The sequence below is a fragment of the Aphelocoma coerulescens genome, chromosome 4 (assembly GCF_041296385.1).
Source record: "Aphelocoma coerulescens isolate FSJ_1873_10779 chromosome 4, UR_Acoe_1.0, whole genome shotgun sequence".
In the NCBI taxonomy this organism is placed as follows: domain Eukaryota; kingdom Metazoa; phylum Chordata; class Aves; order Passeriformes; family Corvidae; genus Aphelocoma; species Aphelocoma coerulescens.
The window spans coordinates 23,923,891-23,950,061 of record NC_091017.1 but is presented as its reverse complement, the minus strand read 5'-3'; the positions used below and the strand labels follow the sequence as shown (position 1 = coordinate 23,950,061).

General features: G+C 39.4%; 1 protein-coding gene across 12 annotated transcripts in view; it reads right to left on the bottom strand.

Annotated features, from left to right (window-relative positions):
* The window catches only part of BMPR1B (bone morphogenetic protein receptor type 1B), a 258,012-nt gene that overhangs the window by 90,899 nt on the left and 140,942 nt on the right, over positions 1-26,171 (bottom strand). For 2 of the 12 annotated variants that reach the window (XM_069013102.1, XM_069013103.1), the window contains exons 4-7: positions 21,850-22,002; positions 18,371-18,538; positions 17,737-17,875; positions 16,242-16,466 (exon numbers count right to left, since the gene is read on the bottom strand). The exons of 4 other annotated variants lie outside the window; for them this stretch is intronic. In XM_069013102.1, coding sequence (XP_068869203.1) covers positions 16,242-16,275 — 34 coding nt within the window. In that variant the 5' untranslated portion in view covers positions 16,276-16,466; positions 17,737-17,875; positions 18,371-18,538; positions 21,850-22,002. Of the gene's footprint in view, positions 1-1,254; positions 1,399-16,241; positions 16,467-17,736; positions 17,876-18,370; positions 18,539-18,859; positions 18,876-21,849; positions 22,003-24,206; positions 24,412-26,171 lie in introns of those variants that run through there. 6 more of the 12 variants (XM_069013108.1, XM_069013104.1, XM_069013107.1 and 3 more) reach the window with 6 other exon arrangements.

The following is a 26,171-nucleotide window of genomic DNA, read 5'->3' as shown; positions in this document are numbered from 1 at the left end:
AATTGAAGCCATTCACAGCAGTAACATAGACACTGTCTTCCGGAGTACACTGCTTAGTGAGGACCTTCTGTGGCTGTGCATCATGTGTTGCACCATATTCTCTTTCAAATACAAACAGCAAACCATCCATCTCATCACGTGTGGGGATCAGGATATGGTATGCTAAGTAAGGGCTGAGGTTTAGGTCCAAGTGTCCAGTCTAGAAAGCTGTGTTCAGTTTTAACTGATGTGTTCATTAGGCAGTTTTTGGCTACACAGCATTTGGATCACAAGTTTCAAAAAAATAATCATCCTCCTAAGAGGGCCTACTCAGCCTAATATGATTGAGTCCATGGCTTTTTTTTCCCCTTGGATAAAAAGCAGCCTTTAAAACTTGAAATATTTTGATCAAAAGAAATTATTTTTCTTTTACCAGTGTAAGTATGCACACAAACATACACACATAGATGTTCATTTGTTGGTTTCAAATGTCATTACCTATAGTATGGGTTATTCAATGATATGAATAAAAATCCATTTCTCTGACAAGCTGCATCAATATCTAAATGTGTGAGGAAATTTTGTACCATTAGCTTTACCAGAGCTCCTTGCTAGGCTGACTGTATTTGGGTAAAGAACCAAGATCATAAAAGTAAAGTTAAAGAACCTTAGACAGGTGTTTGATCCAATAAACCAGAAACCAATATTTATAGTGTTTTGTCATATTCTGCCTGATCTTGCAATGAAAACCTGCACATGGTTCTCCAACTGGAAGTTGTCCCCACAAAGTGGGGGCCACAGAGCCACCTCACAGCAATGTATCTACCACAGCTACCACCACCACAGCATCTACACCCACCCAGCTGCTGAGCCAGGGCTGGCTTCTGTCCAGATGTCCCGGACTGTGGCAAAATAGAACTGTACCCAGCTACAGAAGCTAAAGACTTCCTCAAAAGGCCACATAACTTAGCAATCTCTGCACTGACACATCAGATCAGAGCAATAGCTCAGTTTGTCCATATTTCTGTATCCAGTAAAAGGTATTTGCTTTTTATTAATTTTTAAAGGCATTGCTTTTTAATTTCATTGGGCTGTCTCCTGTCTTTTATTATGTAAAAGGTTAAATGGAAGAATTCAATTTGCTTCTTCTTTTTATATGTATTATTTTATTTTCCTTTTTCTGTCTCCTCTTATTGAAGTCCTCTCTAACCATCCCCCAAATTTTAAGTTTCTTGTTCCTCTCGGAGATGGTTCATCTCATATTTTATCACCCACCTATTCCTGCTGCACCTTTTTATCAGCTGAGGTGTCCTGATGCAAATGCAGTGTTCTTGGAGGGATGTGACACTCACTGACAGTCACTTTCAGAAATCAGCTCTCTCTGTTGTTTGGAGTCAAATGTTTTACTCACTTTTCTCACTGCGGAAAGAAGATTTCTTTGACTCATTCAAGAGGAAAAGAAGGACATTGCACTCAGTTTATTTTAACATTCTGGAAATAAACCAGGATTTTGTATTTGACAATGTGCACTTGCCAAAAATACTTTAACCTGCACACTTGTATCAAATTTAGCAAATCTCTAAGGGTTTTGCTCAATTCTTTCTGATTTAAGCTAATTTAGATAATTACTTTTACTTTCCCTGAAGCCACTCTTTCCTCCAAAGCCTACTGTACCCAAAACCACTTTGAGAAGTAACTTATTGCTGCCTTCCTGGTGGCAGAAGCACCGTGCCTCTCAAATCTCCATTTCTCCTTTCCCTCTCAATATGACAAAGAATGAGGCTGCAAGAGGACAGAAGAGGAAGCCTAACAGAGATGGGATGGCTTGGTGGGATGTTTTGGTAGAGGGGAAGAGTGCATGAAGAGAGCTGTAACTACCCTCAAAAAGTTATTTTAATAATTTCACACTATTTTTTCAGGGCTTTTATAACTGAGGAAAACTATAGTAATGAGTATATAAAAACAACAAACAACACTTCTATACCATAAAGTGTTCTCAGCAATTAAGTTATGCTAGAGTCTCTTGGTACAGTACCTTATCAGTACATAATTTCATATTTCAGAAGTTTCTTTCAGCACAGTTTGGATTTCAGCCTCCAAGCTATTCTCCCAAGGAATAAATGGACAAAGACATAGATTTATTCACCCCACTCCCACCCCAAAAGCATGTCTGATGGATTTGGAAAGTATCCTACACATTCAAGATAGGCATCTGCCAAAATAAATCCTACTCTAATGCTTGTTGAAGGTATTTTTCACCCCATACCTCTTTACTCATTACCAATTTCCAGTTGAAATAACTTTTTTTTCTGAGCAAAACTTGTTCCTGTGTTTCCAATCAAATTGCTCTGTAGGTTTAACTGCAAAGCAGATCCCCCTGAGGAACCACAGTGGCACACTCGTTTTAGGTACCCAGGTCTCCAGGGAGGTTAACTCCATAATATACAGCCACTATTCATAACTTTCCTATCATTACAGGTACACAAAGACCACAGAAGCCAACCAAACACACGGAAAGTAAATGCATTTTGTGACTTCAATGTCATCAAGAGCCCAGCAAGCAGGACTTGGCAGCAAAAATAAGTCTTAGCTGTATTTACAGATTCATTGCAAGCACATGATAGGAAAAAACTCCCCCAAAACAAAAACAAAACAAAGAAAAAATACCCAAGACCAACCAAATTTCACTCACTTGCTACTAAATTCTATGTATTACAATGTAAGACATGTCAAACCTCAAAGCAGTCCCTAATGTGATGTGGATACAACATGATCTCTCTGAGGCACTTCTGACTGGTATGGATGAGCTTGAAGGCAAGTAGGAGCTTGCATAGTCCACTGGGCAAATAAATTTTCAAATAGTAATTTCAGTATCACTTACTTCTACAATATTTTCAAAAATAAACCTAAATTTGAAGACACAAAGACACTAGACTTCCACAATATCCCTCCTTTTTGGAGGAGCATATTGTTTCCTTGTTTGTGTCTTCTTTTTTAGCTAAAATGCATATTACGACATTAAAAAAACCACCTTTGGCTCTGCCTCTTTAAATAAGTAGACAGCTTCTTTAGTCCTTCCCATTCCTTCACCTCTCCCCAGTTACAGAGCACAGCTGCTTGCGGGTTTAAGATTTTAAGTAACAGTTCATGATAATCTCATTAAATCCTTTCTAACACTTTCCAGTTCATACAGGATTTCCTTCACTGGGGCAAGTGGAACAAGGATTGGCTGCTTAAGCAATCTCTGTGCAAAAACAAAAAAAAAGTCACCCAAACCCCTCCTCACAGAGGAGGGTGCAAGGGAACCAAAGCTCAGCCCCAACCAAGGGGCTGGAACAAATCCAGAGATGCAGCAGCTCTTTGCTGTTTCTCTCCACAGCTCCCGCATTAGAAGTGCAATCCCCAATATCTTTAGCATGTAAAACAAACCATGTGCTAAGCAAGCTCCTCTACCTGTAAACCATTCTGTTTCAATGTAGAACGTTCCTCTCTCTGCTAGCCTAGGAAGTACTCATTGCAAAGGAGTTGTGTTCTCAGGGAGAGGCTCCACGACCAGGTTGGCTGCTCAGACATCACTGCCATTCCTAAAAACAGGAGACAAACCTCCCAAGGGAGAATGGACACTGTGAAACAAAAGCGAGACAAAAAGAGGCCTGACTATTTTATAGATATGCCTTCTATCAGATCTTACAAGCTGTGCTGTGGGTGTTCTGAAGGCATTTCCAAGGAAAGGGACCTCCCCAGAGAAGCCTTGGGAGCTAAGCAGATGTAAATGAGGCACTGGGAGCAAGAAAATCTGGGACGTCCTAAACTGCTCTAAGAGATCAAGATGGGAACAATTTTTAGGCCGCATTAGAGAAACCTCTGTAGCATCAACTACTTGTATCAAAATGGTCAGTTTTCATTTCACTGCATGCCATCTCATCAATAGCAGTTTAATAGGATTTTTCCCTATTTACATGCACTTAAATGGCAAATGCACATTTCCTGCTCCAGCTGCCAAAAAATACTTTTTCAACCTGCCTGACTAAAACCACCCAAAATGAGCAACACGAAACGTGTAAGACAGTTTAAGGTCTGTAGAAAAGGCTGGCCAGCTCAGGTATCTGGGCAACAAATATTTTTATAGGCCTTTCAGTGGCTTAAATCCAGGACAGCTCTGCAGTGATTTATTTCTCCAACAGCTTCTAGGGTGGCCTATGTAAAATTAGCTGGTAATCACAAACCAGGCTCCTAGTGGGCACGTTCCACACCCAAAGCAGCAGCGAGACTGGTGCTCCCTTGCTGTGGGTCATCAGAAAGAGCAAGGACTGAGGGGGGAATGCTGGATGTCTCATGCTGTCAGGAAGAATGAAGCTGAGCATCAGAGAGTTATGCTAGAACTTTGCAGGATCAAAGCACAGTTCATCTTATTTAAGCCATAAATGTGTCACTTTTTATGATTGCCCTGCTAGTACTCTGAATAAGCATTAAACCCAGTTTTTAAGGGTTATACAGAATTTTTCTTGCATAAACCTACTCCCTTAAGAGCACACAGCACAGGCTGTGTGCAGTCTGAGTTGCTACTACAGTTCACAGTTTTTTAGCTGAAAATTCTCCCTACCTCTCAGTGTGGAAGGGAGCAAATATTAACAGTGCAGCCTGTGTATTGACCCTTGAGGAAAGCTCTGGTGTCCGAGAATTCACTGATTAAGACTTCTTACATAATGGCAACACCTTATTTACGATAGAATTGGTTGCAAATCCCCACGCACTGAAAGTGTGCAAGTCTCGCCACCGCCTTCTCTGCTGCAGGGCATCATCTGGGCACTGCCCTGGCCTGCAGGTTCCAGCTCCATCCATAGAACAAAGATGCTAACACACTGCAGACCCTTTTTTCCTGCCTCCGGTGCAACTCCATCCACCTCCGCCAAAGCATCCAGCCAAGAACAGAGGCTGAAGTGTAATGCTGGTAATTTTTGTTTGGCTGGGATGATTCAGCAACATCTACATGGTCAGCTCATGTGCTGAGGCAACTCTGGTATCATCACTCCCTCAATGACCTTAAACCATCACCAAGCTATGGTAATTCTCATAGTCTGATGAAAGCTGGAAATTGATGGGAGACTCCCAAATCTTACACGACAGCAGCTGCTTTTCTTCAACAATTCCCCACTATCTTTAAGAGAAGTGATTCAGACAAATGTTACAGTTTTATGCTCTCAATTCCTGTTACATTCACTCAGGTCTGACATAGTAAGTTTCTCATATCTAGATTCAGTTTTACCATGTTTTTCATTCATTTTGGCTGATCTATTTTTGATATATTCTCTGGATGGACCTCCTTAAAATGTGCTAATTTAGTTCCCTGGCTGTAGATAATATGTTAATCCCAGCACTGGCAAATATTCAGATGGAAAATAAAAACTAGACACTAGAAGTCACATGTTTATTTCTGACATGTAGCTGGACAGTATCAATATGACACACAGATAGTAGATGAAAATTAACCTGCAATTCCGTAATATCATCAAATAAATCGACCTGCTAATGAAAGGAAACACATTTCCATAAGAATTTGAGTGGTATCCAAGTAACAATTCCATGATGATACATTTTCAATTAAAGAATTACAATAGACCACACTTATTTTTTCTCTCTAATGGTAGGTTGTAATTCATTGTTGTACAGGCAGCTGAGTATTAACCTACAGCTTCTGTTCTTTGTTGTGGTAGTAACTGGGAAATGTTTTCAAGGTCAAATACTTTTACTAAAAAAGATACCCACGCACCAAATTTTGAAGCTTTTCTTCTTTTCTATTAGATGGTTGCTTGTTCCTACTTTTTTATCAAGTTAGAGAAATATTAACAAAATCTATGAGAAACTCTGCCAGACTGATGAGTGCAGAGGAGTGTACCCACTCAAAAGCAAAAGTGGGTCTATTTATTGCTATTCTGTACCCAAAAAAGGTTCATGTTCTATAAGGCCACATGAAGCAAACTCATGGTTATAAGAAAGGAGAGCCATTTAGTGAGGCAGTGTTTGCAGGGGGCAGAACATTTATTAACTCTCCATTTATGGCGACAAGCTTCTAAGTGCAAGAGCATGAAAATTAAATCCAGCATGATCTTTAATTATCTTAAGTGGTCACTTCATATTATATTCTGTCACAACATATCACTCACTGATGTTGCTATCTGGTACTACAAAATGTTCATATTTAAATTGCAAGCAAAATGCATGAAATTCTAAAGATTATTTTCCATATGCAGCTACATATCTGTCAATAATTACATTCCTGAGTTTTGGTCAGATGGCACTGATGTTTGAGAGGACAGGAACAGGAACAATACAGTAACTGTATTGTTAAATTCTCCACTAAGGCTTAGCTTCAGTAATTCAGCTTTCATTGCAAATGCTAAAATTCAGTAGTAATTGAATTTAAGGCTCAAAAAAACACCTCTACCCTTAGAATATGTGAAAAATGGGTTTTTTTGAGCTTGACAGGAAAATGAAAATAAGGCAGGAATGGATGAGAGAATCAAGATACTGTTCCCATTACACAGTATCTGTGAAAGGATTTTTTCAAGTCAGAAAGCTACCAAGAAATGGAAAAAAAAAATTTCTTACATGTTGAACAGTAGTTCCTGCTTCCCATGAAAGCCATCTGTTCTGTGTATGTACATGGTTTGAAAGACATTCCCAGGATTGTGTCAAGCCAAAGGAATCCCCACTAGAGTTACAGAAATATAAACTCCCTTCACACTGGGAGGAGAGCACTAAAATGCAGCTCTGAGGACGTGTAGAGCACCACCCGCCTCAGGACCATAACAGCCCTGCTGGCATTCCAGGCGTTACGCAGGATTTTCCCATCTGATACTGGGTTATGAGAACTGAAACTTTAGCACGGATAACATGGCAATACTTTGAATTAGAAACTCTTCAGATGAGTATAAGGCGAGAGCTCTGCTCTTCTCCATTGCAAAATGGCATCATCACCCTTTCTCCCATTTGCAGCTGACATGAAAAATGCCTGGAAAATATTTTTGAAATATGATTAATTCCATAACGCAATTTTTGCCATTACTAATTTTAATGGGAGTGGAACATGGCACAGTTTGAACAATATACTTGTTCCACGTTCATTCCCAAACTCTGGAAACAGGAGTTGAGAACAGAAGTCTAATAATTAATACTTGTGTAAGAAGGACAGTCCTTCCTGTGGGCCTGGCATTTTTGCAATCCCTTGTCTACTATACAACTGAGTTCAAATTGCAATTATTTTTTCTAGGGAGCAATTAAATACTGCTACCAATGTTAAGCATAAACACAACTCTAACGACAAGCAACGCTCAGATGACTAGCTCAGGTTCAAGGGTTCACTGCACATGAATATCCATAAATACCCCTGACAGCCTTAGCAGTATAATGAACTTTGCAGCAACTCATGCACGCAGTCTACACAATACAAGAACATAATGCCCCTAAGCTTCAAGCAAGAAACCTGCAGAAGCAATTCTGAGCTACTTTTACAGCTGAAACAGTGTGTTCAAGAACTATTTAGAAATAGTCCAGCGTTGTTTGTAAAATGTTCATGTGTTTATTTTGTTTTAAATCATTGGGTGGAATCAAACAGTAGAACTGAAGGAAACATGAACTTTATGTAAAGATGATCAGTTCCACTGAACTGTCACTCCAATTAGCAGTGTATTCTTACCACCATTAACTTAAGCATGCACCATTACAAGTTAAACACCCTGGGCTTTTTAAGGCATCACATAATATTTTATCTTTAAAGTGCTTACATTTTTTTCTCACAAACACTGCCCACAGTACCACACAGGCTCCCATAAGCAGATATTTCTGGCATCTCTTGAAATACATGCCCTGCTACCAGCTCAAAAATCAGATCTGTGTTAAAAAAACACTCTCTGTTTGAAATCTAGGGAATACATTTAAATCATTGGTTTTGTTTAGCTTTACTATTTTCTTAGTTGCCAAGATGCTGCTTCTCTACTTCTGTGTGGAGCTGCAGCACAAATAATAGAGGAAGCTGCAATACAGATCCGTGTACTTGGTAAAAGCTACTAGCAAAAGCAAGCATATTGAAAATACAGTATATTTTCAAGCAGCTCTAAGCTTTAGGAACTCTAAGGGGTTGATTGAAATTACTTTAAAGAGTTATAAACTAGGAAGATACATGGGGTTTAAGTCAATGGTGGTTTTCCATGTACAAACAATGTAACAGCTATGTCCCTTCCTATCTTCTTGATCTTATCTGGTGGAAAACTTCTTCAAGGTGCATTTCACTACTTTTAAAGACACACAGAAAGCCGTAACATCCATTTCTCTCTTCTGAAATGTTATCACTCCCTACAAAACTCCTTATAAAACTAGAGTGAACTGCCTGAGACCCCCATCTACTTCACAGACAAGTCAGCTGGGCTTAGTTTAAACAGCCTTCAACAGCAGCTTAAGACAAGTCATCTGAGCTTACACCAAAGCAGATGAGGAGTACTCAGTGCTCTTGCCCCCTCTCTTCAGGAGAAAGGCAGTAATCACCAGCAGATAAGCAGTACTGTATTAAGACCAGCACATCTGTTCCAGCAGCAAGCTTCTGTCTGTATTGTACTTCATCAATCCATGGACCTGCACTTCATCACTGTAGGGGAGCTCAGTGTTATTATCTATGATGTCTATCAGGCAATAATTTTCAGTGCTGCAAGGCCCAAATATAACCTAGGATGCCAACAATAACAATTTTATTACTAATTTGCTTTCTGATACTTTACATTAGATGAGCAGCCTACTAAAGTTAACAGACCCTTCTGATCTTGAGCTCAGTTTACATATTCATTGAGGATGATCACCAAATCTCCACAAGCATTTGCTGTAGTCTGACCTATACTCCAGGAGCTCACACATAAATACCACGGCATGTAATAAAAACTTTATTTCCTGTGTAATCCTGGCATGGGAAAGTGTTTGCCAGATTGATCATGCTGAAAGACAGCTTTTTTCAATGTTAGCTCTTTTTTTTTCTCTGCTGATCAGTTAGGAGGTGCTTCTGTGCAGATCCAGAAAGCTGCTTCAGCCACTGACCAACCTGAACCAGAGATGCTAATGCTTTTTTTGGCCACAACAGGCCTCACCTTCATGCAGAAACACCCAAAAGGCATGTTATTCTTGCAACTCGATTCCTCTCTGCCATGATGGGGAAAAATTCTGTCTTTAGCAAGAGGATGGATGCACACCTCCCTGAGGGCCCGCTGGAAGAGAATGTGGCAGGGAAGGGACCGCAGTTCACCAGCACATCTGGCCTACCCATGAGCACACATTCTTTTAGGAGAGGGAAAAGTAGGGTCTAGATAACGAACGGAGTGACTCAGCCCCTGATGATCACTAATTTTAAGTGAAGAATGAGTTTGTAATTCCAGGAAAAACAAATCAATACAGTGGCTGTGCCGTCTGCATTTTCTGTCTCCAGTTATTGCCTCTTTAGTGCTTCAAGTTTCTATGGGTAGTTTTGGTAGTCCTTTTAACATATCACCTTACAGCTGATCGTGGTCTCTTTAAAACCTCTCCAAGGGGTTTTCCCCAGATAGATGGGGCAGTAACCACAAGCCTCTGCAGTGGCTGAAGTAACGTGACATGAACAGGTTAGTCCCATCCTTTCTTTCTTGTTCTCCAGAGCTGTTCAGCCATGCTCACAAATACCTTTGTAAAGGAGGATCTGAATGAGGTGTTTATCATTCGTGTTGGGTTGAAAAGCCCTCTAACCCTGCTAGGACACAGGCTATTGCAGAGGAAGTGGTGCTACCTGCTTCCTTCCTAGCTCTGTGTTTGGACAAGTTTAGAACATAAGGCTGAGAACTGAAATAATGAGATGCAGCTATTTGAATATCCCAAGTCCTTCTCCAGGAGGCCATGAAACCAGTGACAGTATTATGCTTTAGGGCTGATATGTGACACTTATTAAAATAATAGACTGAGATGGTGCTTTATGCATGTGAGCAGGATGCAAATATTGTCTCAAAGCTAGGGGCAAACAAAGAGCTATCTCAAAGGAACAGAAGGAGCTGGCTAGGAAAGAGCGACATAAGAGGCCCTGCAGTGGTGTGCCAGTGCAAAAGACGAGCCATTCATTGGCCAAATGTGGTCACTCTCAGTGGCCAGAGTGCCCGTGACCTCAAATCCCAGCCAAATATTGCAGAGAGGATAATCCTACAAAAACACTAATATACACAATAAGCTCCCAGAAGTAACTAATCCTGATTTTAAATAACTAAATGAATGAATGAATAAATAAATAAATACTCAACTTGTTAAATCCAGGCACACTGAAGAAGTGCTGTTTCTCAGAACTGCTACCAAATCAAGATGTTATTTCCATGTTTCCTTAGAGGCAACTGTTTACCTTTTTAAAAGAAGCATTTCAAAATAGGAGTCAAAGTATTAAAGCATAGTCACCATAATGTTTAAAAATTTTACTGCAAACAAGGATATTTGATTTTCAGGTTACATCCTGGTGACAGCCTGCCTATAGCAGAAAAAAAAAAAGTATACTAAATAAAATAAAATTGTTGTAGGACAACAATTATATACACTGAGAATTTGGATTCAAAACCTTGGCAGTTTAGGGTACTTGCTCCTCCATGAGCCAAACAACGCCAAAATGCAAAATGTGCAGCTCTTGTTCAAAAGCTCCTATGTCGCATAATTGAGCACCTTGATTAATTTGTTAGTCACGATCTTAATTCTTGATAAACGGACCAAAATGGCCTTGATGACTCTGATTTTTTTATATATTTTTTCTCCAAAAGCACTACTGAAGCAGGTAATATTAAATTTAAGGAAACCACCTAACAATACCTTAAATAGTTTAAATCTCCAGAAAGACTTTAGGACACTGAAACCTTAAAAAGGGTCTTAAAACCTTAAAAAAGGCAACAAATAAATGAAAGTCAATATCTAGCAGTATTAGAGACTCAACTCAATATCTTCACAGATAATCAAAAGGGCATGGGCTTTCACATCTAAGACCTATCAAGAATCAACTCCAAGCAAAAATCAACATGAAATATTGGCCTTGCCTTAAAATATAACTCAGAAATTGGCACTGGACACCACGAATAAGGGAATGTTAACATTCAAATGGTCAGAGACAATCTTGCAAGAAAGAGTGGAGTTTCTACAGTAGAAGTCTCTGTAAACAGTTACCCAAATGGATTCATCACAGTACCACTTAAGAATATTATTTCTTGTCAACAGTACAGTACTTACAATGCTACTGTATTTGCCAGATCCAAATAACCAGTTTTTGACTGAGAAGTGGAAAAGAAATAATCTAAATTAATAATGTACAATGAGATTTGTCACATTTACTGGCTACTTAATGTCCATCAGTTAGGGCCAGCATCTGTGACAAATTACTTTGTCAGTAAATGGAGAAGTTATGAATTTTTATTGTTCAAAAGTGATTTGTAGAATTTTTCGTGCAGCTTCTTCATTCCCTATACAACTGTATGACTCTTCCCTGCTCAGTCTTTTTTACCCTACCACTTACTTGTTCAACTACCAAACTCCTATATAATATCTAGCTGATACATTTTTTCCTCTGAACTGCTGAATTTATGAGGTAGGAGAAAACAGAATTTCCTTAATACCCACATTCTAGACTGCGAGAGGAAAAATTGCTTCCTAAAAAAGTTTTGGATGATTCACAGCATCCCTTTGTACGTTATGAGCCTCAATTTAAAAATAATTATTCACAATCTACGTAGGAGACATAAGTAGTGCAATTAAATGGGACTATTTGACAGCATTAGCTCCTTGCTTTCACATCAGCAAAGCTGGACTCTCTGCAGCAAGTACCTATAAACCAAAGAAATGGACTTAACATTTCAAGGCATCTGAGCAAGAACAGAATCACGTTTCAGATCTGGAATTCCACGTTCTCAGAAGGCATTTAATCCTCTGGGGCATGAGTAAGTTTTATTCAGTTTCTAGCATGCACGCAATCCTTTCAAAGACTGCAAAACAGTCTCTGCAGTTGAATTGCTATTCTGCTATTGCTGATGCTCAGCAGAGGAGAAGGATCACTCTGGGAGATACTCTGGTCTTGCCATACTAAAACTTGGACAGAAATTCCTATATGAGATGATTCACATCCAGAGCTGGATTTCCACAGATTAAATGCTGCATTTTAAGAGTTTCTACCTCTAGACTACAGAGCAATATGGAGCAAATGTGTTCATACTTTCCTGTGGCAATCTAGCAGTAACTAGGTCTGGAACCAAAAGGACCTGAACTAAACCCTGAAACCTGAGACTCTCAAAAACAGAGGAATAGAGGTACCTCCAGAGCCATATCAGTTATTATATTTTGTGTATATTATATACCTTTCTCTAAAACTCTACAACATAATTTGAATTGTGAGTCTATTAATTAACACCACATATCCCTAATAGTCATAATCAGGAGACATTTGTACAAAAACCATGGAATTGCCTAGGAATCTGTCACCTAAAGCCAGGCAGACAGAAATCCAAATAACCCCCCAAGTAAGAAAGCTCTTCACATGTCTCAGAAGTTGTTTCAACTCCCCCATTGTTTTAATTTGTACTCACAAACAGAGCTCAGCAAAACGTTGAAGCTATCACCATTCTAGGAAAAGTGCTAGTAAGACAGAAGAGTGGGCCCAGACACAACTTTGAAGTCTCACCTTTACACAACAGCATCTTAATTACCAGGAAAAGGAAATGCACTGGAGTCATACTTGAAGTAGACACCATCTGTAAGGGCTAGGTGCTGCTGAGCTGATCCCTAGTTGTTCTGTTCAATGACAAGTCAGAGGAAAGACTCCTTTGGACCTCTTGAGCTTTCCAGGATTTCAGCTTTTTTTTTTTTTTTTCTGCTACTGTACATTGAGATATTTTCCTGCTTTAAACATCTGCAGAGTCTTGTACCTTAAAGATACAATTTTATAACAGAAAATTCAAAGAATGTCTGCGATGCAGGCAAATCTTTGGATGCATTTCCAATTCCTGAAAAGTTTGGAGATTGCTTTTTGCTGTGTTGCAGAAGTTCTTTCTAGTGTGATGCTCATCAAATACCAGGAAACACAAGTGAAATTTCCCCTCCCTTACCACATAGGCATTGCAGAGCACCCATATGGCAAAGGGGCAAACAGCAGCGAGACAGCTTATGACTGTTTCCATGTTTTCATTCTGTTTTAATAGGATCCATAGATTTAGATAATCTCATAAAAACTCTGATGATTTGAACAGAAGAATTTCTTGATTTCTTTTTTTTCCCCCTATCAGTCTTTGAGTTTTCAAACTTCTCCCTGATTTGATGGGAATTAGAAACTTCATCTTGCTTTAGTGCATTAAAACAGTTTCATGTGACCCTTTGAGTGTGGTCACTAGGGATAGCTGACAAAGAGCAGTTACTGGGAGGCTAATGATGAGGTTACAAATGCTGGCAGCTCTTGGCATCCATTCAGAGCACTGCAGGGGAATGCTGACAAGTTTGCCAGCTTATCCTTCAATCTCCCATTAAAAATACTAATTCACTGACATCTATTAAAAAAAGAAAAAATCTTTCACATGGAACTTTCTAAAACATTCTTTACTATAATTTCAGCATCTCATCTCCTCCATGTGAGCTGATTTCATGGGTGTGAGAATCCCAGACAAATGACTCAAGAGTTGTATGATGTTTATTACTCACACTGAACCATCAGCAGCTTTTTCAGTAAGAGGAAAGGAAGGACCTCAGGGAGACAAGGAATGGGTAGGAAAGGATGAAACACATCCCACATTGCTGGCATTGCACAGTTTCCAAGTTCTGTGGATATACAACAGGGATACTCACACCTATCTATGGCACTAGTAAACACACCACAGGAAAATGAGCTGGATGTGTGGTTTCAGCAGACAATGCAAGTAAACACGTCAACAGTAGCAGGAAAAAAATATCTGCAACAGGAGAGTGTTGGGAATCTGAGGAAATACTGAGACAGTTGCCACTGAAGAAGTGATCTTTTGTGCCACCCTTTTCAAATAAACATAAAGGAGCCATGAGTGCCATCAGTTCCTGAGTGATCTCATCTTCTTGAACACAGAAAGGAAGATAATATAATTAAACTACTATATAACATAGCTTTTTTTTTTTCTTTTAGATTCTAGGGAATTGTGTGCATTCTTATTACTACAACATCTTGACAGACTCCTTCAGGAACCTATTAGCTGTTAAATTTTGGCCAAAATTGGGATTCTTATTTCTGCTAGGCTCCAGCATGCCTCCAGGCACAGAAAAAAGAAAAGCAGAGGGGGATGTATATAGTTTTCCCTTGAACAGCAGCCAGCAGAAGTGAGCTGTCAGGCCACTGGACAAGAAGAGCACATGATGTGAAATGTCCTCCACGGCACAAGAAACCTTCGTCATCTATCCTTCACCTTCTTATCCCTTAAAAGTGTTTGTAAAACAAATCCCATGTTCTGTTCGGCTCCTGTGACTTTCTGTCCTCTGCTGTGGAATGTGAAGAGAAACTAGACAAAACATCAGGGAGGCACTTGGAGAAGGAGGGGACCTTCAAAGCCATGCAGCCTTCTCAAGGACAAGGCTTTCAATCCACTTCTGTGTTTGCAGTTGGCATGAAATGCTTCCAATAATCATAATAAAACACACATTCAAGCTATGTCTTAGCAGAAATTTAAACTTTCAGCTCTTCATTCTGAAATCTGTCCTCAGTGAGTGTTAAAAAGTTGACCCTTGCTCATATTGCCTGAACTGACTTAAGATAAACAATGCTTTGGCACTGGATTTTGTTTGCTTGCTTGAAATTTTTGTCAGGGCCATGGAGATAAATGAGCAATGAATTGATAAAACATTACAGTAATGTCTTTCAATGGTTAAATATTTTGGTTTTAACTAAAATTATTTTAATCCTCAATGCACCTTCTGAGCTGTTTTTCACTTTAAGTAGGAAGAAGTCTTGAAATCTCTTTACAGGTTTGTTCTTTGTTTTAAAGGGAAAGAAAAAAAGGACATTTCAAAATAAATGGCTTATGTCTTGGGGAGTGTTAATGAGGTAAGACATATCCAAAGAGACTGGAGAGTGACAATAGCACACGGATTGTGGTGGTTCCACAAGTGCAGAACTGCCCCCCAGCAGTGAACGCCCACTGAAGCAAAGCAAGGCAAAGCCAGGAGGGAGGGAGGCAGAGAGGGGGACAAAGAAGGAGGGAGGGAGAGAGAAAGGAAGAGAAGGAAAAAAAACCCTAACTGTTGCAAGTTCATGCACCCCTATTCCAAATTCATTTTAATTAAACAAAGAGATTATACAGACATTGCTGACAGGGATTATCAAAATAGAATGGCGCCACCTGCCCCTTGCAGCCCAATTAATTAGCAGAGAATCTGAGGTGCCAATTATCACAAAGGAGTAAGAAAGGATCAGTAAACACAGCTCATGATGAACTTGAAAATTAACTCTTTCAGCTCAGAGATGAAGCCCCAGCCTCACAAACAGCCCTCATGCTGCTACAGACCTCCAAAAGCCTCACACTGCAAAGACCCAACAGGCTTTTCCAGACCCCTCTTTCCCATGGTTTTGTGAAGTATGACCACTCCTGCTCTTCATGAAGTCCCCAGGGCACTTTTAAAAATTTTGTCACTGGATTTAAGTAGCAGATAAAGTCATTTAAGTTTGAAAAGGTTCCTCAAAACAAAAGACAGACTTCTTACTGTGTTTTGAGGTACATTTCCATTTGTGGAAAATGTAGATTGCTTTCCCATGTGTACCAGAGAGGTTTTAAAACAGTGAGCCCCTGAATAGAATTCCAGTTACTGACAGATAACAGTTAAAAGCTTTAATTTTCTAGGAAGTAGGTATTGCTCATAGGTGCTTGACTCCTTCTCTCCCTTCCCATATAAGAATCTTCTCTTTCAAGCTCTTGGGTAGGATGCCTCCAGGAGTAAAAGAATGCAAGTAGGAAGGCTCAGCAGCAGTAGCTAATTGCCATCTGTTTCCCTGGGGAACCCAGAGTCTACCAGAGTATCCCAGAAATGAAACTTTGGGCTTTGGATCCATGCAGTGTGAGCCATTACCACAGGCACTGCAGTGTCCATAAGGGGAGTCTGCCTCAGCACTTCCACAACAGGCTAGTGGTGGCCCTAGAGAGGGAAGAACTACTGCCATTTGCCCTTCCCTGGTACAAATCCTGCATCACTTTCAACAGAACTTCCTCCTCCTTCCAGAAGGTTCAAAATTGTACCTGCACTCAGTCTGTGGACTTGCAGCTGTGTCATGAAGAGGAATCAGTAAGGAGCCCATATGTGAGGCTTCAGTATTTTTTCCAGTCATTGGAGGAAAGGCACTGAGGAATGACACCTTCGACTTCACTTCCTCAGAAGAGCGATCTGCTGCCTTCTGGGGCAGGCAGTGCTGGCACATTCTTACGCAAACTTGTAATCACAGCTTAACCTCACTTCATGGTTTCCTGGAGGCCATTAAAAACAAATGAACAATGAGAGGCAAAGCCATGGAAGCAATAAAGGAAACCACTCTCTTTTAAATGTTTTTTTTTTCTGTGATATATATATATATATATATATATATATATATATATATATATATATATATATATATTTTTTTTTTTTTTTTTTTTTCCCTAATTTCTTTTAGGGAACGTTTACCTTCACACTATGCATATGCTCATTTTATAGTTTATATTGACAGCTACCATAAGTATTATATAGAATGATAAACTTAGCTTGTAGATACAAAAAGGGTGTATGCCCAATGCAAATTCAATGTTTTTCTGTTGTCTTTGCTAGATTTGAGTGGCACAGCTGCAATTAAACCCCACTCCCTGTTTTTGTGCTATTTCTTCTCTACTGCATTTGAAAGAGAGAGAAAAAAAAAAAGTGCTTTACCTGGCAAAGCATGTCATTAAGTATCAGCTAGGCAAAAATGGTATTGACTCAAATGGGGAAAAAAAATGAGTCTCAGAAGTTTGGGTTTTACTTTCAACATTGTTCAATACTCCTGTAAATACATATGACAGCAGGGTACTCCAAGCATATACTGAAGCACCTGTAGTGCAACTGGATTTAAATTAATCATACAGCTGATGTTACATGACACATAATTACACTTCCCTATATATCTTGAGAACTGCAAAACAAAGTCCAAATACTTCAACAATGCAACCTGTGAAAATACAACAAGTTTTATAAGCAAATTTGCTTGCAATGCCAAGCTCCTCTTCTTTTCTAAGTGCTTGTTGGATCGTTACTCAATGGTGTTATTGTTTTGGGATCAGAAAGCGAGGAACTTCAGCTCTACAATGCACAGTTTGTCACCCTTTGGATAAAGGAGCTGTGAACCAAAGCAGCAGGACATACTTGCATTTAACACAGTGTGCTCTGAAGAGTGGAGCACATGCTGGCAAGACTTGAAAGCCCTGAAATACCAGCCAGTTCCTCCAGTTAAATTGGTGAGACCTCCACATACCTGTGGGGTGTGAAAAGGCCCCGGTGCTCATCATTCTGCATTAGGATTGAGTTCATCTTATCAAATGGGCCTTTGAGCGTATTGTGGAGTAATTTACCAACCGAAAAAATCATAACGATTTTCCACTTCATTTACCTCAACAGTAGCTACGTAATGTCAATAGTTTTAAACATTTAATTAGACACACCACGTGTTTTATGCTCTACTAATTATATAAAATTGTGCTCAATAATTTTCTTCCCATTGAAACGAACCTTAAGCAGCTGTTAAAACACTAATTAGGTGAATGCTTCCACGCTGTGCATTTGACTCGGTGCCAAGCACATTCCTCCCAATGGTGAGCGGGGTTTTTCCAGTGTCCATGATGCAACTGTGAACGCACGTCAGTCTCTGCTGCACCACAGAACCAAGAGTGAACTCTAAACATTTATTTTGGCCCTCACCTTTGAAAACTAACATTTTATATATAAAATGCAACAGTTCAGAAAGTTGTTCAATTATACTGGCTCTTAGTTTTCTCTGCTTTCATTTTTATCTCCAAAGAGCAGCTAAATTTGACACAGAGCTTGTCATTTACAATCTCCTATGAAATCAGCAACTTTTATTACATTGGAGCTGCCTTACAGACGTTATCTCACAATACAGTCAAATGGAAAAGCATTGCTGAGCCTGTTATAAATGAAGCCTTTAATACTTATTAAATACTTAGATATTTTAGGGTTATTTTGTTCTTAAAATGTTTTAAAAAGTTATGTGAAACAGTTATCCGTGCATACAGTGGCAAGGGATGGGAAAACCTTTTTTTATTTTTCAGTTTTACACAAAAAGAAAATTCAGAAAGGTTTTATTTGTTTTAGATATCCTTAAGAAAGGACATGCAAGTCTCACCATTGACAAGTTTTTGGGGATCCTAACGGCATCCGGAATTGAGTCAGTACCTCTGAATGTCTTGACTGGCTTCACTCTGAGCTTTAACCCAGGATATAACTCCAGCAAAATCAGGTTCTCTTAATTAGTGACTAAGTCTGTACAGCTGCAGGCCTAATCCTGGTGTTCCTACAAGGACAGAGGGAACCAGATTGCCAATAACAGGAACTGTCTGACAGTTCCTACCGCAGCAATCCCCTAGATATGCCCATGCCTCTGTGAACTGGGATTTTGCTCTTGACCACATCCTGATGATCCTGGACTCAGGATTTTTTCCTGAAGATTTCCTATAAGAAGAAACTGCCCATACCGGCCATCTTCAGAGACAGACATGTATACTTCTCTCTACATCTGTTTTATGAAATTGGACCCTAGTGAGTGTACATAAATCAAAGATTCAAAAGAAAACAGGGTTTTTTCTGTATTTGACAAATTTTTAAGCGTTATCACCTGTGTATGTTTGCTGCCTCTACAGTCACAAAGGTATGCCTGTTGTATTAGAAAAAAAATAGCTGGTCTATATTTTTAGTCAATATCAGATCTTCCCAAATTATGTAAACTATACCCTTTTTTTTAATCATTTCCAGTGTCTGGTGATCTAGCTGACAATGGGTCTTCTAAAATACATTGCACCTGTGGACTTCCTTCTTTCATGGAAACTTAAGAGGGACACATCCTGGCTTCCTTTTCTAGTGCCATTATGAGCTGCATCAGATGTACTGTTGAATGTTTTCTTAACTTGCATGTTTTGAAGTCAGGGACAGCACTAAAAAAGTGCACAATTCCAATCTTCATACCTAATCACTGAAGACTGTAGGAATAGATCTGCTTAAAAGAAAAAAATCCAAAACATAAAAGATGTTGAATTCCCATCATTCACATTGACCTCATATACTTGTATAATTGGAAGACATATTTTCTTTAAAAAAAAAAAAGGAAGAAAGAAAAAGAATTTGAAATATTTAGTGCCTGTATATAAATTCAGAAAGATTTTTTTTTCTGTGCTGTTATATTTTGTTGAAAAAACCCTGTCAGTGCAACAAGACCATACAGAACCAAGAAGCATTTTCTGGGTAAAAAACCAGCATTTTTCTGTTTTCTGAAGGTTCCCAGCTTAGCCTGTTTCTTAGTCCATTTTCAGAGGTAGCAAAGTACCTGTACAAAGTGGGTAAAGGAAGGAATAGCTGAGGCAACACTAATATGAGGCAAATTATTTTCCTTCTTTCAAACAGTCCCTTCACATAAGAAACAGAGTGTAAATCTTCATCAATTAATTATACTGAGATATAAGACAGGAAAAAATGGAAGCTTCATTAAATGTATCTGTGGATATCATTTCAAGTGCTCTTCCCAAACAAGACCTATAAACTTGTCCTGGTAACTAAGATGTCATTGAATCTCACCATTAAACTCTTGAGTCTCAGTACAGAGTTCCCTTCCTGAACTATTCCTTTTACAGATCAAAACAGCAAATCTAGTGTTTGTTTTCCCACATTGCAGGATAAAACATCCCTGTCCACCAACTAATTCCAGCAGGCTGATCTAGGAAAATGTCACCTGAACAAACTGATTGGTATCCAAGCATCATTACTGCAGGACAAACAAATAAACAAACAAACCATAGATTTGTGCGCTGAGATGAATATTCAAGTCCTTTTCATAAATAAGTTGGGCAATTTCATACCTGTGAAAAGGAGGAGTTAATCTAAGATGTAGTTTTGATAACTATTTAAAAGGGATGGGCATGGGCACTTGCCACATATTTGGAAATTTAATTTAGTACATGATATCCACTTTGTTTTCTTCTGCTTTTGTGTGGACTTTTTTAATGTACTGTAAGGACAAGGATATTCTTATTTTTACATGCATAAAAAACTGTGAAGATTCACTCATTAAAGTCTTCTTCCAGAAAATGATAGTGGAAATTACACTAGTGTGGAAGAATTACACTGTACACATGGACGCTCTCTTCTGTAGCCAGTCACAGAATCATTAAGTTTGGAAAAGACTTCTAAGATCATTGAGTCCAGCCATTAGCTCACCACTCTCAAGGCTCCCACTAAACTACATCCTAAGTAACATACCTACAAATTTTTTGAACACTTTCAGGGATGTGTATTCCCCCACTTCCCTGGGCAGCCTGTTCCAGTGCTTGACCACCCTTTCAGTGAAGACATTTTTCTTCACATCCAATCTACACCTCTCCTGGTGGAGCTCGTCCTATCACTTATCACCTGGCAGAAGAGCCCGACCCCCACCTGGTACAGCCTCCTTTCAGGTAGTTGTGGAGAGCGATGGGGTCTCCCCTGAGCCTCTCTTCTCCAAGCTAAACACCCTCAGCTGCTCCTCACAGGATTTGTGCTCCAGACCCTTCACCAGGTCAGTTGCCCTTTTCTGGACTCACTCCAGCACCTCAATGTCTTTCTTGTTGTGAGGGGCCTTAAACTGGACACAGGATTCAAGGTGCAGCCTCAGCAGTGCCAAGTCCTTTCTCAAGCTGATGGACTGTTAACTCATAGCAAGACCCCAGGACATCTCTCCAACATTCTCCATTTGAAGATATCTCTTAGACAGGATCAGATGACTTCCCAAGGTCCCTTCCACCCTGAACATTCTTCGATGCCCACAGAACACTGCCAGTCACATCAGGTGGCCATAACCTCACTATCTTTCACACACAATTCATTTCCTATTTCTTCCTTTTTGCTGCAGGAGTCTGCTGCACTCACCTGCCTCAGCCTGAGTAACTCAATTATTTCCTTTTTACGCATAATGTGCAGCAGAACACAGGGGCTACAGGATAATCTTCCCTTTTCAGCTTCCATATTTACTTCACAGAAATTTCCTTTATCAACCACATTCATGTTCTCAGAAAAATGTTCATTTCAATAAAAATGATTTACTGTTTTATGGAAGTTGAAGGCCAATGATCCAAATCCTATAAATCATTAAAAATATTTTTTCTCATAGAATCCTAAGTTGCTTTTTTCTCAGTAGCAGAGAAAGCACTTTACTAACTTTACTAAAAAGTTACATTTTTGCCCACACTAAAAATTCTGTATTAAAAATACGCTAAATGAGGGACAGATGTTTAAAACAGCAGACCTACAATGAAGTATTAAATATTGCTGGCACAGTGCGCCCTTTGGTACAGCTTAGTCTCTTTTTGCAATAGGCATGTTTTCACAGCTGTAAAAGCAGCAAAAATTACTGTCTTTGCTCCAATATTAATATAGAAATCTATTAAAAAATACACCAAACTGCTGAACAGATTAGACTATTGTTCATACATTCTATCATTAAAATAATTTACTTTTACAAATTACTATTTAAGTCAAATGTTTTGAAGTTTTTTAAGAGGAACAGTGTCACTTATATAGAAAACCAAACAATTCCACTTTTGTCAAAAGAAAAATGCAAGCCTCCTTAAGGAATCAAACCTGCTACTTGATGTTTTGCTCAACGACAAAAAGTCCGACCCACAGCGGCACAGAGAAGGTGAACGATCCTGTGCAATATCACTCCAAGCCTGCGCTGAGGATGCAGAGTAGGATTAAAGCCCTTTCCCACAGGTACAGGTGGTGTGTTCAGAGCTATGGGAGAAAGTGAAACAAGTCATGGAAGAGCAGATTCTGTGGCCTAGGGGATCTTTGTGTTAAAACATGATAAACACAAGCAAGATGGGCAAAGAGATAACACACAGAACAGAATGATAATGCTAAAATCTTCAGACCTAGTAACTGTGAGGATGAACTTGGTAAATCCATTAACCGCAGTAGGACATGCTCACCATTGTACATAGGTTCTGCTACATTAATTCTATGTCCCAGTCTGGTGGCTGAGGGCTCCAAAATCAAACATCACAAGTTCACGCTCTTTGCCGAATTTTGTCTCAGTCTGTGCTTTGTTTATTTGAGCACTAAGCAATCAGTGATCATCATAGTCCTGATGAAGTGATGCTTACTTAAGTTTGCAACCCATCTGGAATAAGAATAGGTCTGAGATGTCCATAGCTCAATTTGTTTTAGTCAGCACAACTTCAGATATCCATCAGAAACATTAGTCCTTGTGACATGAAACTCTTTCACTACTCAAAGCAATAAGGAGAGGAAATGTTACAAAAATCTGCATATCATGTTAAATGAAAGGTGGAGCACTTATCTTGGGTCCTTGAGGGAACCAGGAGAAAAATGAATGTGTATGCATCTAATAATCTTTGTCCAAATTCCTGACAAAGAAGGGATGGGTTGCTGAGGAGAGACAAAGCTTGATTAAAATCTCAAAACTCCAGAAACACGGTTTTAAAGGCTAGAAAAAAACTTAGAAGACAGGGGAGAACAAGACAGGATAAGGACACAGCATGTTGGCCAGCCTGATCAACCAGCAGGATGCTAGCACATACAGTAATAGAAAGAAAACCTCATAAGTCTTTGGGAGCACAGCTCCTGCTCAATAATCAAATTCCTTGGACTGGAGACATTTTCTTGGAAGGAATTTTTATGGCACAAACATTTCTAGTCTCTTCTGGAAGCCCTGGAAAACCAAACCCAAACCTCCCCCGCACCGCACACACACAGAAAAACTGAAGATGTCGACAGCCCAAGTGAAACATGATCCTCATCCTCTAGAAAGCCCCTTGTTATCTGTCTTGAGTCGGTCTTTGCTAGAAAGTTCCTACCCACGTGTGAAGCTCAAAGCCCATGACATAACTAATTCTTGCCCTGAAGGAATGCCCACATCTCTGGAAGCCTTGTTGTTGTGATGGGCATGTCCCACCCACAGCCCTACCAGACTTCCCCTGAGTACGAGGCTCCAGCCAGGCACACCTGGGGATGCAGAGGTGTGAAATGGCAGCCCTGCCACAATGGCCAGCACAGCCCAGCACATAATGAAACAAAGAGAGCCCTCACCCCTCCAGTTAGACAAAAAAAGCCCCAGGGACTATAAAATGTAAGAAGGGAAAGGAGAGGGGGGAGTAAAAACAATCTCTGAGTAGGAAAACAGGATAAATTCATTGAATAAATTATTTACTGGAATTATTCACTTAGCTTCAATTACAATCTATCCATTCTATCCACCATCTACATCAAATTATAATAAATTATTCTATTATAACTTGGCTTCATGCCTGCTGATTTGCAATAGCTTATTTTTTCAGAAAATAATGGTCTGATGCTGTTCAACCTTCCACAGAATTTAGATGTGCACACCTGGACATACCCAAAAGACAATTTCTTTTTGAGAATCTTAGTCCTTCTGTAAATTAAAGAGAGGGGAGCGAGCATATTATATTTAAATTACCAGCAGATATTTTGACAACATAAAAAAGACCCAAGATATCAAAACAATATTAAAACAAAAATATCCTGTTGCTTTCCTGAAGAATTTGGCATATGTCCTGTATTGGATACTCAAATGCAATTCTGAGAATATATAAGCACTCTCCATCCTTCTGCCATCAGGTCTCTTTACAGAGCAGATGCTTTAGGATTCTTCTGAATCAAAAATAACTTGTTCTGCTTTATCAAACCAACTCTGAAATTCATAAAGAGTTGTACTTGAAAACAGCAGGATGCAGAAAAAGAAAAAAAAACCAAAAACCATGAAGGTTGCTTTTTTATGCAATACATAAAAATAAGATTGCTTTCCACAGCCACAGAGAATAATTATTTCTTAGGAATCCAGACCTGCACTGGGATAAAATGAGCACAGGTCCAACTAAAAGGTCTAGTTACACTGAAAGAACAGCCGGAGAAATGTGCAGTTAAGGGTTTGCAAACATGAGAAGGCTGCTCACCTTCCTTTCCTCATTCCCATACTCATGCAGTCTCTATGCCTGTAAGCTGATCAGACAGACACTGAACTTTTAATTCTATATACACCATAATTTTTACAACGTCCTTGATTTCAGCACAGCATGTATCGCATTATGGATGAAAGTAGAAATAAATAAGGAAAAAGGTGAGCAAAAAACCTGACTTTTACACATTTTTCCAGCAGTTTATGAAACACCACAAAGCAAGAGATAAACAAGGCCTTACAGGTCTCTCTTACCAGGGGCAGCTGCTGGAGCAGCAGGATAAGGCCAAATTCTACCCATGTGGGCAATCTGAAGGCAAAGTTAAACCAGGTGGGTGAAAGGGTGGTCATGCTTTGAAGGGGATAGATTGGTTCTGTCCCTGGCAAAAAATGAAGGACAGTGTAGAAGATAGCAGTGCAGAGGAATTCCACAATAATTCATATCCACATTTCAAGAACCTGAAAGCACCTTGGATGTAGCCACCTCAGATTCCATCTTTTCAAATGCATCTCAGAAAAAACAGTAAACATCACACCAGTAAGATGAAACCAACGCTCACTTTTTCCATCACTCCTTACAGAAGTGTGGGGTTTTATTCTGCTAGTATCAACATGTTCTACTGTGCTAGAAGTGCTTTTGTAACCCTGAAAACACACTTCCATGTAGTTTCATTGCTGTGTCTACTACCATTAAAGGGCAGGCATATACTTCAAGACAATAATTCACTTAGCTAGTTGCCAGAGCCAGCATTATGTGAATAAGCTTGATAGATCTCTGTTCCTAACCTATCAGAAAACAATTTATGGAATCTAATAAATTAAAAATGAATTGTCTCCAGCAACCATATATTTCACAATAAATGTACGCTCTTTGATCTCAACTGACTGTGCTATGTTCTAATTAATTTTTATACAGAAGTTTGCTATTGCCCCTTAAATAGATTTTATACACAAGACTAACCAGCCAGCATTTTCAGCTGTGCCTTTGTCTTTTCACCTTCCAACCAAGTTAAAAATTCACAGAATTCTAGAATTTATGGCATAGCTTTCTACATATAAGCCATTTCAGTTTGAGGACAGAAAGACCTATATTTTTTCTTTGCTTTCTTGACCCCAACAGGCACATAATAGAAAAGAAATACATGCCAAGAGCTTAAGGACTTGCCCCTAGACAGTGTGACTGTGGAAATGAGCCCCTTTCTAGCTCTCAGCTGCTTTCTTAACCAGCAAGTACTGGAGTTACTCAGTCACTGTGCATCCCCTCCACAATCTTCTGAGATAGGTGCAGAGCCATTTGGTATTGCTGTTTGGAATGGCAGGGCAGGTGGCATGGAGTAGGGTTTTGGCCCTATTTCTGTTGGGGTAATGTATCTTCCCATTCATGAGCTTACTTTCCTGTCTCAATGATCAAGAACCTGGAAAAGACATCTACAACTGCAATACAAAATCCCCAATTTGGACTGGATGGTCTATGCACAGAGTATTTCATGCATCTGATGTGTAGGTTCTGGCATCAGACTTAGGGAAAGAAAATACCAGTGAGGCTGGGGTAGAAGGCATTAGCCTGGGGAGAATAATAAAGGAGAAACGAGGAGCTTGGCTGTTGATGCCATTCGCTGCCTGCTTTGTCACGGGAGGCAGATTCTGTTCACCTGCAGGACCAAAATGCAGTAAGAAATTTCTAATTCATTGGAAAGAGAAACAGCTTTACTCTCTTCTCCAAATCCTCCTCTGTTTCTATGCATTCATGTAGAAAGGTCTAAGGCTTTTTACATGTTTTTGCATTGCACCATCACTGCTCCAGCTTACTTGCTTACAGGTAATAAGCTGTGCCTCCCTACCTGCCATTAATCTCTGAAGGGTGGTATGATGCAAACACTTAAGCTATGAAAGATGCTCTAATAGATTTTATATACATGTATATACATACATAAACATACACATATGCTTCAAAAATGAAAAT